This window comes from Dendrobium catenatum, unplaced genomic scaffold, assembly GCF_001605985.2.
Source record: "Dendrobium catenatum unplaced genomic scaffold, ASM160598v2 fragScaff_scaffold_1427, whole genome shotgun sequence".
NCBI lineage: Eukaryota > Viridiplantae > Streptophyta > Magnoliopsida > Asparagales > Orchidaceae > Dendrobium > Dendrobium catenatum.
In genome coordinates this window covers 132,847-149,175 of record NW_021319889.1, presented here as the reverse complement: position 1 = coordinate 149,175, position 16,329 = coordinate 132,847, and the positions used below count along the sequence as shown (strand labels likewise).

The 16,329-nt window shown below is 35.9% G+C and overlaps 1 protein-coding gene across 9 annotated transcripts; it reads right to left on the bottom strand.

Annotated features, from left to right (window-relative positions):
* Positions 1-436: 436 nt before the first annotated feature.
* LOC110111107 (protein KINESIN LIGHT CHAIN-RELATED 2-like) lies at positions 437-15,915 on the bottom strand. 9 transcript variants are annotated; one of them, XM_020842827.2, is made up of 3 exons: positions 14,140-15,915; positions 11,295-11,512; positions 437-772 (listed from the first exon to the last, which is right to left on the bottom strand). In XM_020842827.2, the coding sequence occupies exons 1-2, from the start codon at positions 15,810-15,812 to the stop codon at positions 11,308-11,310; spliced, it is 1,878 nt and encodes a 625-aa protein (XP_020698486.1). In that variant the 5' UTR covers positions 15,813-15,915; the 3' UTR covers positions 437-772; positions 11,295-11,307. The 9 variants fall into 9 exon arrangements, with proteins under 9 accessions (XP_020698486.1, XP_020698489.1, XP_020698483.1 ...); XM_020842830.2 differs by having other exon boundaries at positions 11,298-11,512; XM_020842824.2 differs by lacking the exon at positions 437-772 and adding an exon at positions 1,915-2,337.
* Between the last annotated feature and the right edge of the window lie 414 nt (positions 15,916-16,329).

Genomic DNA, 16,329 nt, shown 5'->3' with positions numbered 1-16,329 from the left:
AAGCCTTGTCAAAGAGAAGATTTGTAATTTTAAATTATTAAAATATTTTCAACTATTTAAAATTAGTGACATTTTTATTTGTTTTGTTTAACATCCTTGATTAAAAAAGATTAATTTTCTGGCATAATCAATAATGATTATAATTTTTATTAATCCCTTCATAATTTTTTTAAGAGATTAAGAATCCGGCTCCATTGGATTTTACTAACAACTCAATAATTTTAATTTTATGATATCAAAAATGCCAAGCAAACTTCTCATTAAGCTGGCATTACACCTAATTCATCAATAAACCATATTTCTAAACTTAATTAATCTCCAAAAGACCCACTAAGCATAAATTATATAAACTTCCAAGCACAGGTTACTATTTGATGACATAAGCTTAGTTTTATAAAAAATATAATTTATTATATAACATAATTTACTCAAAATATAAATATTTTAACCAAAATGATTAATTTAACGCATCATCAAACTTTATGCAGGAGCGTATAGCCACACCGCATGTAGAAATGGAGAAATCATTATGTGCGGAAATCAGACACAATGTCGTCCTGAGATCAACCATAATGCGTCATGTAAGCAATACCTAGCCCCGGTACCGAGCCGGAATATCGAGCAAGGGGTGATGTGGCGTATTCTGATTGATCTCCGGACGACATTCATCGTCCGTACAGAATAATTAATCGTGGAGACGAGCATGAGTTGGTGCAGAAAGTGCTGACAAATCATGAAAGGAACTCAAGGAGTTGCTGGAGACGACAACGACCTGCATGTTTGGCATTTGACACCATCATATCAGAATATAATTCACACTTTCTCTAACAATCAATCATAAAAAGTGCAAAAAAGTCTAAAGTTCTGTAAAATAAGACATTTATTAAGAAAATTTGAAACGTTAAGAACTTTGATTTGGCATGCTGTAATAATATTCATGAAACTAAAAGTTGGAAGATAGTATATATACAGAACCTGCTGCAAAGTTGGGAGCACGAAATATAAAGCATTTTTGACAGATAAACCCGTAGTTGGTTTCCCTTACAAAAATTATTGGACCTGAAACCATTAAAAATTTCGTAGGCTCTCTGCTCTAGGGACCTTTCAAACTTTGACCAATAGCTTGCTCAGATTTTTTAAACATGTAGAAGTAGGAGTTGCTGCCTGGAAGATATGAGCTGAAGCATGGTGAGGCAGGTAAAGTGATTAACATGCTGTTCAAATGACTACAAAAAGTGACATGCATAGGCTGCTAGCCTGGTACTAGCAAACCACATCTAAGTACGAAAATATATGGTAAATCAATAGGCCAAACGCCTGGATATTTGCTTGCGGATGAACAGTGCAACGTCAATTCACCAACATAATTTTTCTGTCACAGCAGGATTTGTCGAAGAAACGTGTCAAAGAGGAGAAAGATGATTACCTTTGCAGAAGCCCGCAAAATGGAGCTCGATTGGAGTGAATCACTACATTTTGGAGTGAAAAATGAGTTTTTTGATTGGAGATGCTCTGAGTATCAGGTGGTTTGCACTTACCGCCAATCTATAGGAGTAAAAATACAAGGCAGCTGCAAGATTTATGAAGAAGGTGAACAGAGGAATTCATATCCTGAGATAAATACATGAGTTCTTAAAAATATGCCATGTATAATCTATTTTTTGTTTTTTGTTTTCACTTTAAAGCTTTGGAAGCATCATATGAGGAAGACAGAAAGAAATGGCTAAGGAAACATGGTATATTTTGAATCTCTCATCTAAAACATCCTTGGAACATCCTAGTGATTTCTTTTTCTGTGAATGGAGGACTAAGGCCCGATTGATTGCCATTAAGAGGGAAAAAATTTGGGTCACTAATCAAGATAAATTTTCTCGTCATCAAATTAATTTGAGATGAATATAATATAAGAATTAATTAATTAATCCTATCTTATATTTATCTCAAAATAAATTTTATTTAAAACTCATCATGATCAAATATAAATCAGAATTTCCTAACTCAAAATTTCTCCAACTCTTCGAGCGGAGAAATTATTCTGTGCGGAGACCGAACGCAAAAGGCCGTCCGGAGACCAACCAGCATGTGCCACGTTAGCAATACCGAGCAGTACCGAGTATAGAGTGACGTGGCACATTATGGTTGGTCTCCGGACGATGTTCAACGCCCGCACAGAATAATTAATCCTTCAAATGAGGTAGTGATAGAGTTCCCCAAAGTCAGCATCTAAAGTGGCATATGTCACTTCCTTTTTGAGGTAAACATGATTTGATGCCCTCGTGACTTCATGCTTGAAGCTACTCCCATATGCTCCTCGCACATCAATTATTTTCCCACGTCCTGAAAACCAAATAGTTAATGAGAAGCAAAGCTTAATTAACCCACCAGAAAAAAAAAAAATCCAAGTAAAAAAGAAGCTCGCCTGGGTACTAACACCTTAATAGTGACATGCCTGAAAAGTACACGACGCACTACATTCTAGACTCTTGCCCGAGTGCCTAGGTAATTGCTTGGCTCAACTTTAAAAACTTTATTAAAGCTACATCATCCGAATCAATTTAGTATTAAAGATCAAAGCATTACAGCATTTTATTCATATTTATTTTCTACCTAATTTATCATCCCTCCACAAACTCAAAATTCATGTTGTCAACATTCGCACAGCAATTTTTAACCTTGTCGGTTTTTGATGTTAATCAATCCATCTCAGAACGAGATAATATAAAAGAATAATAGAAGAAAAAACGTGACAGTTATTATCCATGTTCTTTTTTTCCTTTAGACAGCACTCATGATACAAAGAATAGTTTCGACGGCATAAACAACCACTGTTTGTAGTCCACCTTCACTGCCACCCCAAGGTTTGAATTTATTATTCTGTGTGGAGTCTGGAGGGCATCCGGAGACCAATAAAAATGAGCCACGTCACTCCAAAAATGTACCGTGCTCGGTTCTGCGCTCGGTACCAAGCGCGTAACCGGACGCGAGAACCTTCTGGTGTCCGCACATAATAATAGCTCCAAGGTTTGAGGTTCCATGCATGCCTACCACAAGAAAAGCCGGCCTATTAGAGTAGCGACTAGTGACTACATTCATATGGTCCTATCAATATGCTATTTTAGCATGATGTAACGCAAGGAATCTAACTTAGAAATAATAGAAAAATACTCAAGGTTCGAACTTCAATTCATTCATCAATTCATGGATGAATGATAATGGCAGAAATTTTAGCATATTCCCCTATGACCTCACTAACGGCATGATCAGCCTTCGCATTACAACATTTTAGCTAACCATCACAGCATGAAAGACAAGCTCTTTGTGATAACGCAATTGTTAAATAAATAAATAAGTTGCAGAGCTTTTTCTCTATCTTTATCCAAGAAATTTTTGCTAGACTACCCAAACTAAAACCCAAAACACATCCTGGCAACTTATGTAGATAGGATCTCAGTGAGACCTAGTTCCCCGCCTCAGTACTCCTGTCCTCACTTTGGGAATACAAAATGAGGGAATAAATTGTATTTCTTAGATTTAATGCTATTACCCAACCACATAAGTATAATCAGTCTCTACGGTTTAATTTATGGACCCTCTCAGCTTGTTTTCTAATGTCATAAAAAAGAAACGGGTATTATTCTCGCTGAAAAATAATTATCCAATAATCAAGGTATTGCAACATACTAAAAGAGCCATTTTTGAAGGTTTAACTAGAGTAAGGGAATAAGAAGGCTCCCAAATATAAATCTATAACAATCGCGTGAAACAAAAGGAGTGATTCTTATCAACGAATGACAGCAGGATGGGATAAAACATATAAGTTGTCAACACATTGAAACCTGTCTTGGGATTGTGTAAATTATTTTCCAAGTGCAAATGTCTAATGCAGAAATGGTGCAATAGAAGAAGTTGCAGTGATTCAAAGCTTTTGCATATGCTTATGAGATGGCCAATAAAAAATAAACCTAATGCAAAGCATAAATGGTTAAGTAGATTTGAGAGTTTTAAGCCATCCATCACAATCTTTTTTTTTTTATGTATACATAAAAGTGTTTTCAAAGTATAAGTAACAATCTAACAAAATATAAATATAAATATAATTATCGTTAAACTAACACAGATCCCAAGGCATTCCTTTCATATTTCTCATTTTCTAAGCTTAATCAAAACTTTCACCTTCTCCTATTTGGTACCCCACAATTAATTGGTAAAGCTAAAGATAGATAAAAAAGATATGAAGAAGAAAAATCTCAAAATAATAATAATAATTTTAAAAAAGTGATAGCTTTGTTAAAATAGGTAACAAAATAATATGTAGATGAAAGATTTTTTTGAGATAAGAGGGGTAGAACAAGTTAAAATAAAAACTCAATTTTATGTATATCCTCACTTCGAATCCTGTCTTTAAGAGTAAAGCTAGTCATCCACCCAAGCATCCTCATCTTTGTAACGCTTAACTTAATATTATGTTTCTCTTTTAATGGACAACATTCTGCATCATAAACCATTGCATGTCTCACTACCATCTTATAGAAATTTCCTCTAAGTTTGAGAGAAACTTTTCTATCATCACATAACAAGCCCGATGCATTCCTCCACTTCAACCATCCAACTTGAATTCTACATTTCTACTAATAATATCCCCATCTATTTCACCATCAATATGAACAATAGACCCAAGATATCTAAAATGTGTGCTCTTATTAATGATTTGATCGCCCAAAGTAACAATCCCCCCACTACATCTATTACTTTATCAAAATTACATTACATATATTTAATTTTAGATCTACTCAAACGAAAGCCATTAGACTCTAAGGTTGATGTCCATAATTCAAGTTTACCTTCAACTCCCTCTCTAGTCTTATCAACAAGAAGAAATATCATCAACAAAAAGCATACACCATGGTACAACCTCTTGAAAATGTCTAGTGAGGACATTCATGACTAAGGCTTCGTTTGGGACCGCTTTCTTTCTGCTTCTTAAAGCAGCTTTCAATTACAAAAAATTTAATTTTCTGTACTTGAAAGCTGCTTTAAGAAGCATAAAGAAAACCGCCACCAACGAAGCCTAAATCAAAAAGATATGGGCTTAAGGCTGATCCTTGATGTAATCCAACTGAAATAGGAAAATACTTGGTCAAACTACCTTGTGTTTGAACACAAGTAATAGCCTCCTGCATACATATCATTAATGACTTGAGTATAAGTATTATTGACCCCTTTCTTTTCGAGAACAGTCTATAGAACTTCTCTTGGAACTTTATCATATGCTTTCTATAAATCAATAAATATCATATGTTGCTCTTCTTTATTCTCTCTATACTTCTCTATCAAACCTCACAATAAATGTATAGCTTCCATAACAGACCTACCCGGCATGAATCCAAATTGATTTTGAGAAACATTAGTATCATGCCGCAACCTATGCTCCATTAACTCTCTCCCATAGTTTTAAAGTAATGACACATTAACTTAATTCCTCTATAATTTGCATAATCTTGTGCATCGCCTTTATTCTTAAAAATAGGAATCAACACACTCATTCTCCACTCATCTGACATCTTTTTAGTCTTCAAAATGATATTATATAGTTTAATAAATTAAGAAATTCCTTCATCTCTTAAGCATTTTCACACCTCTATTGGAATATCATCAGGTCCAATAGCTTCTTCATACTTCATTTTCTTTAAAACCTCTTTAACTACGGTTTTACTAGTATGCCGATAAAAACAAAAATCTTTATTTTCATTTAGGGTGCTAAGGTCACTAAAGTCCATTGCATTCTCATAATCTTCGTTAAAAAGTTTAGCAAAATATCTCATACACGTTTGTTGAATATCCTTTTATAATAAAAGCATTTTTTTATCTTCATCTTTAATATACTTCAGTTGAACTAAATCCTTACTACTCATATCTCTTTGTTTAGCTAACTTATACATATAATTTTCGTCCTCCTCAGTATCTAATTTATTATATAAATAATTAAAAGCTAAAATCTTTACACTGCAAATTGCTTTTTACACGACAGGAAAATTGCTCGTTATCAGCAGATAAAATCCACTGATATCCATGTAAATCCACCGGTAAAATCCCGTTTCTAATGGATTTCCAGCGAAAAGTTGTTCGACAGTAATTCGCAGGTCGTAAAGTTTATTTCGTAGAAAAAAATCTGTTAGAAATATTCCCAACTGATGTATCAACGAAAAAAACGAAACCAATACGTCGTTTTCCTATATTAAATTCAGGTGTTTTATTTGCCGGAATTACTGGCATATTTTTTTAGCCGTAAATTCCGACAAATAAAATGCCAGATGATTTCGCCGAACAGTCGGCGGATGGCGGAATACAGTGTGAGGTTTTTGCCATAAAATCGATACCATTTCGTTGTGCCTGTTTCCAGCGGGTTATCCGTCGGAAACCTATAGCAAAAAAAAAAACAGCCTTCTATGTTAGAAAAATGATTTCTACAACACAACCTGCATAGAAACACTCGAAAACTATATTCATTCAAACTTAAAAATCTACATAAACATCCAAAATCAGCACCAAACATTGAACTTAAACATATAAACATAAACATTCCAAATTAATTTACCATTCACCAAGCAGTTCAAAATGAAAATTAAAGTTCGTTCATTTATAACTACACAAATATCCAAAATAAATAACAACAGATGTCCAAAAATAAGAACACAACATTTACTCAGAATCAGTCTTCTCTACTGAAGCTACATGCTTTTCATTGAACTGCTCTCTCATTTTCTATAGTTCATCCAACAACTGAGTTTGTTGCATTTGCACTTGCACTTGCTAGTGAGCTTGTGATTTCCTGAATTGCTATAGCTCGGCTTGAAGGACAGCTACCAGCTACTTGTGTGTTATATAACGACTCATGGGTAATTACTGAGAAGCTGGAACCACCAGATGTCTGCCCCTCATATACGTAGGCTTGCGAGCCTAAATCATAAACCCTATTGTGCTGCATTCCTCCCACCGCTTGCGACCAAGTGCGGTAGCAAGAATATTCTACTGATCCACCAAAAGAGCCCTCAGCTACTCCTGTCTGGCTCTCTCGAAGTCATGTATACTCGTCCTATAAAATTTAATAATAAATTAAGCAATTTACAAATGAAATCAAAACTATAAAACTTATATATTTACATAGGATCTCTTTGCTCGCTCATCAACTCATTATTGATCCTCCTGCCGCCTGTGGGTATGACTATACAATTCAATAGTGATCGGCTCTTTACCCATCACCTCTTTCTGTAATAGACTTACATTAGTATTCATATATAAATAAATTATTAAAATCTTTTAAAATACTTACCAAACATCGTTTGTGCTCACTATGTAAAATTGATCCTCCAATATAAGGGGAACTACCCATGCCGCCAACATCAGAAGCTATGTTCTTTCTATTATGGTCCCTCCTACTGGCATAATCTAGGCTACCCCAAGCAATACTCAGTTCAACCTATACACTCTCACCAATCCAGAGTGATCGCTTGTAAACATGTCTCACATGCAAGTCAACCCACATTTTTCAAAAAAATTTCTAATTTTATCATATGCTGGACAGCTAATAAAATTTTTTCTGCATTTAAATGCATACAATGTATAATATATATTTTTGTTAGCTTAAGTAAAAAAGATATAATATAAAATATATTTGTATAATAACTAATTTCAAATTCTCTGAACCACATGTCTCGCACTTCTTTCGGGACATTCTTCCAAAAAATATAAGGAGCATCATACTTGCCCTATATTATGTCCCGTATTTTATGCATTTGCTGTTTTTATGGGTGAAACTTGTACAAAATATGTTAAGTGAGAAAAAAATTTATTCAAATTTAGTTGCATGTTAACAATATAATAAGTACATACGCGTCACCGTCATGTTCAATCAACATGCAACCATTTGTCAACTGTTAGGGCCAGACTGAAATCAGTGTATGAAAGAGAGCTGATGGTGATAGTGTTGGCAATATAGAAGTGACGACCTTAGCTGCTGAGCGACACTTCATAGTCAGGACCGATCAGAGGAGTTTAAAGTTCCTATTAAAGTAGAGGATCGCGACAGAGAAGCATCAGTGGTGGCTTTCCAAGCTGTTGGGTTATGACTTCGAGATCCAATACAAGCCTGAATTGAAAAATAAAATTGCAGATTCTCTCTTCAAGCGTAGTGAAAACCATAAGGTTATAGCTCTATCTATTCTCATGATGGTGGATTGGGAGATCTTGAGGCATGAAAGCGAGCAGGATGAGGAGTTAAGTAAGATCAATAAAGCCTTACTGCAGAACAAGGATAGCCATTCTGGTTACTCTTTGATGGGTCAGAAGCTGGTATACAAAGGATGGTTTGTGCTTTCGAGAACACACCATATATCCCTCATTTGTTGCAGGAGTTTCATGGCACAACTATTGAGGGACGTTCAAGAGTTTAGAAGACATATCATAGACTGACAGAGGAGCTATACTGGGTAGGCATGCAAAAAGATGTATAGGAGTTGGTGGCCAATTATGATGTGTATCAAAGACACAAATACCTAGCGATGGCTCCAGGTGGTCTTCTACAACCTCTAGCATTACCCGAGAAGGTATGGGAAGAGGTGACTACAGACTTCATTGAGGAACCTAGATCAAAGGGTTCACTGTGATTCTATTGGTGGTTGACAAATTGAGCAAATATGCTCATTTCATTCCCTTACGCCACTCATACACCGTAGTGTTGGTGGAAACCACATTCATTAGAGATGTGATATATTTGCATGGCATACCTGAGGTCATTATGTCTGATCGGGACAAGGTCTTTCAAAGCCATTTCTAGAGGGAGCTATTCAAGATGCAGAGGACTTTCCTGAAGCGAAGTACAGCATAATACCACAGATGGATGGCCAGACAGAGATAGTGAATCCCAGCATTGAGACTTATCTTCATTGCTTTGTATCATATATGCCAAAGATGTGGGCCAAGCGGTTAGCTTGAGCGGAATATTAGTATAACACATGGGAGAGATCCACCTCATCTAATATATTATGGGTATGGAAACACACCAATATCATCAGTGGAACAATACTTGAAAGAAAGAGACCGAATTTTGGCATAATTGAAAGAACATCTACGGAGAGCACAACAAATCATGAAGCAGGTAGATTGATGCAGGAGGGACATGCAGTTTGAGATTAGCGACAGGGCTTATCTGAAGATCCAACTTTACGGACATAGAACTGTGGCTTGATGAAGGAATGAGAAGCTATCCCCCGTTACTTTAGTTGCTACGAGGTAGTGGAGCATATTGACACAATAGCATATCGCCTACGGTTACCTCCAACCTCAGCCATCGACCCCGTATTTCATATGCTACATTGAGACGAGACATTGGAAACCACACACCCTCGTCCGCACCACCGGACACATTTTTAGAGGATATGGAGGTAATATGAGAACCACTGGAGCTAAAAGGGTTGCGCTAAAGATATAAGGGGACCAGGGAAGTGCTGATCAAGTGGAAGCATTTACCAGACTATGACACAACATGGGAAGCATACTGGATGATTCAACAATAATTTCCTTCATTCCACCTTGACGACAAGATGGCTCTTTGGGAAGAGAGTATTGATGGACCGACGGCTATGGAGCATATAGGCCCCACTAAGGTGAACGATGTGCAAGAGGAGAGAGGGGCTCAAAGGGGAATAATTCCACCTCTAATTACTTACTATAGAAAACAAAAATTAAGAGGGAATTATGAAATCTTATTTAAGAAAAAATAGCCGATTTGAATTCAAATTTGGGAGAAAATTAGAAAAATTTATTTAAGGAAAGAAAGATTGATTTGAATTCAGATTTTAGAAGGGAATTAGAAAGCTTTATATTAGGGTTAATTGAGTTATTTTAGGATTATGAGATTACATGTGTTTGTTGTAGTTTATTTTGGAGTTATTCCTAGCGATGCCTAAGATTTGTGTAGAGCCAATCTGATAGATAGGTCCCTGGACCAGTCTAGTCGGTCCAATTAGGACCGTTCCAGATTTACAAGAGGCGGAACAGGAGAAGTTCCGCCCCCATCTTTACCACCACTTGATAGTGGGGTCCACAAGCTTAATTAGGGGAAATTAAGAGGGATTTAGGAGGGAAATTTCAAATAGAAGGGGTTGTGTTGGGATTTACCTAATTATTGTATGCTTAAGGCTTCGTTTGGTAGCGCATAAATTTTTCCGTTTGCGGTTTCAATCGGAAAAAATAAGTATTTTAATGTTTGTTTGCGTCACTTTTTTAAAAGGCCTTTTCATATAACTCCGAAATAACACCGATTTCCGAAGTAAAAAAATTCGGCTTCTCCGTTATGATACTTCCGTTTAAAAATGAATAAAACTCCGGTGGAAATCAAACGAAGCCTAAGTATGTTTTGGTGGCTAGGGTTAGGTTTTCATCTTTGTTTTTGCTAAAATTTTCTAGTTCTTAGTTCTTGTTCGGGCCATAATAGCGTCTAGAGATTTGGAAGAGATGGATCTTCCTCTCCAATAGATGATCCATTATATTTTGTTTGTCTTCTTCCATATTTCATCAATGTAAGGCTATTTAGGTGTTTTGGCAACAAGATTCTTCTCTATTTCCGGTTCTATATTGCTGAAACTTCAATTTCAGCTATCAATTTCTGCACTGGTTTCCTAACACAACCTCTCGAATAGTAAATCAACTTGAATCTTGATTTGCTATGCTTAAATAACAATTTTTCTCGCCAAATTCTGCTGAGCTTTCTTTGATCTTGCTGTTTTCGCTGTGTAGAGGTAAGATTCCTATCATCATAATGACCCTCATTTTAAGCAACCCACCATTTTCAAGAAGTTACATAGCTATTTTATCATATTCTTTTAAGAGAGTTACCTCCGGCCTTAGGTTTTTTTGAATTTGAAGTCATTCAAGCTTTTCCAGGGAATATGAAATGAGCTACTTCAATACCATAGAGTATGATACTCAACAAAATATTTTAGCGCGTGGGCAGTGGGGATTGGACATTGATGGAAATCCACATTTGCCCGTCTCCATAACAAATTGAATGCATTGACTTTGTGAGGCAACTAATTGAGTTTGACGGTCAAAACGGGACTACTGATAGGTTCATAATTAACGTAATTAACTGTTTCCAGTGAGTGATTGCAAAAGATAGAATAATAAAAGATGACACAGAAGTAGACACCATGTCAAGTAAAATGAAAAGCATAAAGCAGAAATTTGCATTGATAATCAAATGATATGTTAATTGCAACTGAATCCAACACAATTACCACCATATCATTGCTACACAAACTTTGTAGGTGCGGTGTCATTCCCTTCTGCCAATGATTTCGCATGCTCAACAATTAAATCGGGTATCCAGCCAAAAGATTTCTTCTTTAAGTCCTCGAGTATTCGGTTCGCCTCTTTAAGTTCATCTCTAGCAACCGCACCATGGCTTGCCCATGCATCGACAACTTTTTGTTGGAATTCCAAGGCAAGGGTGTAGCTGCATATGAAAGCAAACGATTACATACTATTTAGTAGCATCAACACAAATTTATTTGGCACTTGTAAAATCATATTAATGATATGTCTAGGAAATATTGAAAGCATTATTAGAAGGTTACACAAAATTTATGGTCTTCTAAACCATTATGATAAAATTTATGGGCTTCTAAACCATCATGCAAATCAAAAGTATCATATTTTAACATAATCAAACAAATAAAATTTAAAAGTCATCTTAAAGCCAATAAAGGTTTATTTTTTATGCAAAATTGTATTATTATTCCCCAATGTGTATTCACATTCCACATAAGGGTATAAAGCAAAGTGAATTCCAATTCTTCTAAATCACATACAAGAAACCTAAACAAACCTAAACATTTAATCTAATACCTAATAGAAATATGTATATATCACCATGTAGCAGCATCCTACATATCAACAGTGTAAACAAGCTAAGATATGATACCCTTAGTTAGGCAAGGGGAAAAAATAGACAACAAAACAAACCATTGGGATAAAAAAGATAGGTCCTGGAAAAAAGAAAACTGATAGTGTATTTACGATCCAATGACATTAAATATGATTTGCCGAAAAAACATGACAACATTTGAGATCATAATAGGCAAGGTTCCTATTTAAATCGTATTTACAGTTATACAAAAGATCATAAAATCCCTTGTTTACTAAGCAACATAAATTCCCTTGTTTACTAATGCTTCCTTCCTATATTAATGGCTTATTTTAGTGTATTTGTTGTGAGGATTTGAATTAATGAATTTTGAAAGAAGATCAAATTGTCTCAATACACGCCCAATTCACCCTCCCTTCACCTCTTATTGTGCCTTAACTCAACATTGCTCTCCTTTGAACATGTCCAAATATCTAATTCTATATTCAAGTATTGTATATTTAATAAGCCTTGCATCCAATGTAGGTTGAATATATTCAATTTTTGCAATAACCTTTCTACTTTAAGCATGTATGAATATGAACACTATCATTAGTAGGATTAATATAATTAAACCTAGATTACTAAATCATTCAATACTTGCAACTCTCTCTGGTACATTTTCTATTATGATCTATTTGCACATGATAAAGTTTTACGAGCATTAAACTGCATCAATTTATAACAAAAGAAAATTATTAAATATCTTAATTAGATTATATAATATTGAAGCAATGGTTTATGAACCTTATAAATCTTATCATAAACACTTTTTTATTTTTAAAGTTCAATTTTTAACAAATCATTCTTTTAGTTTGACACTTAATCATTTATATCCTTCAAATTTTCAAAGAGTAAACTAAAAATCCAAGATATGTTGACAAGAATATAAACTTGTCACCATTATTTATTGTCGCATCAAGGGCTTTACCAAGGTCAGGTACTCCAGCTTTCCAAGAGTTAGAACTCTAAAGCCTTTGGAATAATGTTAGCGAAAAAAAAGAAGCAGCGCTTGTGGTAATAAAATAGTACATTTGATAACAATTTCAAAAGTATGAAACTATTAAAATGGTACAGAAAGATATATAAGAGAAGTCTTGAAAGAGAATAGGTATTAGGGTTGGGAAAAAGGCAACTAACATGCAAAATTGTATGCACTTGAAAATAAATACAGACATGGAAATGTTTGTGCATATTCAAGTTTAAATGGATATGAGTAAGTAGGATCCATCCTAGTAAACACATGCAATACAAGCAAAACTCACACATTCTCACTTGATACTTGTATGCATACATACATATGTAGATAGTCGGGCATATCACTTAGAGGAAAATAATTAAAAAATAACTTGATTGTAATTATTTTACAAAAGAATCCAAGGTAAAATACAATATCAAAGCTCTTTTATTATCTCAAATGAGTCCAACTATTCATGAAAGCTTCTTTTCACTTAATGAATGGTTTTCTATATAACATAAACTAAAGTTTGTCAAAAGATTTAATTTAAAATGCTGATTGGTTAATGCAACAATGTTTTCTTTAGCACACACTAAGGCTTCGTTTAGTTATTCTGCTCCTTTCATAAAAGTCAGTTTTAAAACTATTGTTTCAAAAATGGACTTTTCAAACGGAAAAGTAAATATCCTAAAGCTTTTGAAAATAGTACAAGAATGCAGTTCCCTAAAAAGAATTTTTGTAAAAGTGTCACAAACAAATAACACCAAAAAATATATTCCGTCATTTCTGAACGGAAAAGGCAAAAAAACGCGCAAACAAATAAGGCCTAAGTGTTGAAAATGGACAAGGCACATCTCCAAGTATCCACACTGAAAAAAAAAGAAGACATTCACAGATGTTAAAGCTTAATGCCACAAAACATTCCCCAAAACCTCTGAACTAAAATGAGAAACGATTGCAATCAATATAACATAGGAAAAGAATTACATATGACAAAGTACAAGATTTGGAAAGTTGAAATGCCCAGCTTAATAGAAGCCAAAATTTCATTTACTTAGTGGAACTAACATATAAATTGGCAAAGGAAGAAAATTGGCAAGATTAATATATGTCCTATACTGGCTTGAGGTTTTTATCATGCTGCAAAATAGGTCCTACTCGGGAAGAAAATAATATAAACCAATAAACAGACAAATGAGTTAAAAATTACAATTATTACCTCTGCATGGCACTATAGGCATTAGCAAGACTCTGGCATGTCTGTATAGAATCTGCATGATGTGGTCCCAATGAAACATCCATAATATCTTTTGAAATAGCAAACATCTGTGCAGCTGCCTGTGGCCGCTCCAATTCCATGTACGCTGCCCCCAAATTATTGTAGATATATCCAACTGCAAAATGCTTAGCACCAAAGCTTTCCTTCAGCCTCTCAGCTGCACTTTCCAAATATGGAATGCCCTCCTCAACCTTCCCAGTCAAAAGAAACAACCATCCAATCTTTCCCAAGACATTCCCCTCCATATGCTGCTCCTGAGGAAGTTTTTCAATCATTCCAAGGCTCCTCTTCAGCAAGGGTATCGCAGTTGCGAATTCATTCATTGTCTCATAGAGAGATGATATCTCCATGTATGCTTCTGCAACCTTTGAAGGCAAGTGCATTTCTTTCTTCTCAAGAATATCACAGGAGATCTCCAAACATCTCTTTCCCTCTGCAAACTTTTCTTGATTGCAGAGTGCCTTTGCCATTGAGATAAACACCAATGCCCGAATTTCACTGTCTTTTTCTGTCTGCTGAGCAACTCCTTTGAGAGTCTTGACAGCCTCATCATACTTTCCCAAAGCAATCTGTATATTAGCAGCATCAATCTCAGCAAGGATCAAATCAGAACTCATCCCCCAGCTCTTTAAGACCTTCTTTGACAGCTGGTTCTGCTCCATTGCCTTCACATGGTCTTCTAATCCAGTATATATCACTCCAAGTAACCGCCGATCATGAGCCACCTCCACAGAATTTTGACCAAGCCGAGATAGATGAATCTCAAGCGCTTTCTCGCAAAGTGGCAATGCTTCTTTGAAGTTCAGAACTGCAGCATAAGCTTCTGCTAAATCCCTATAGGCAATTCCCATTTCTCTGCTCTTCGGCTCCAAAATGGACTCCTTAAGCTCTAAGCACCGTTTTAGATTAAGCAAAGCCTCCTCTCTCCTACCCATCGCGGTTTTAGTGTTTGCAAGCTGCAGCTGGACAGCATGTATCACCGGCCGGACATCAAATTCTTCGGAATTCTCTTTCTCTAAGACGCCCAGAATCCGATTGGCCCGATTCAAGAACCCTAAGCTATCATTGAACCGCTTCAGATCGTAACTGGCGGAACCAACCAAATGGAGTGCCATGGCAACTGAAACAGACGCATCGCCACCATCATCAAGAATCTTCAAGGCTCTCAATCCAAAGCTTAAAATGTTCTCATGATCGTCGGTGCCAATGGAGTCCAAATGCTGGCCAACCTTCAAGCAAGCAAGACCAAGCCTCTTATCCTTCTCGTCCAGCGTGGCTGCGAACGCTTGGAAGGACTTCAGAATCTCCTCCGTAGTCGTTGCAGACTCGAAGGACTCCTCGAGGTCGGACTCCTCCTGGATGTTGCGCTGCCGAGACGGTAGGAGAGGGCTAGGGTCGGGAAAGGTTTGGAAACAGCGAGAATGAAACTTTATTAGTGTAAACGGATGATCAGTACCGGGTTTAAGGTTTGGAGAAGAAATTGGATAGGAAAGAAGAGATGGATCCAGCGAAGAATGATCAGAGAAGAAGGATCTTGGAAGAAATTTACGTCTGGAGGTGGATTTGAGGAGAGTCGATAGAAGTAGAAAAGAGGAAGAAAACGTTCGTTTCATGGTGAATAGTGAGGAAATTCTGGGAACATAGAAAGGGTTTAGGCAAAACCCTAAACCATCGCTTGCTGACGATGCAGCTGGTTTGTATCGGTTTCTACTTCGCAATGGCCCGCCCATTCAACTTAAGATTTATCTCTCTCTTCTTCTCGAAAAGTTATTACATCCGGACAAAAAATCGAAAATCCTGACGTATACCGAGTAATATAGAGTGCTCGGTATCGAGCTCCAGGTGACGTGGTGCGTTGTTATTAGTCTCTGGACACGTTCGGTGTCCGGACACAATAATTATTTTATTGTTTGAGACTAGCCTTAATTGAAAGTCTTTTTTCGTTATGGATAAGAGTAATTAACTATAGACACTTGTGCCTATATAAAACATAAACTTAGATCATAAAGTCTTAGTAAAATAAATGTGAAATATCTATGTAGAATTAATTCAAAATTCAATATGCATTCTGAAAATTTACTTCGGAACCTACTCATTAAAACTCTTCATAATGACCCGAAGAAAAAAAAG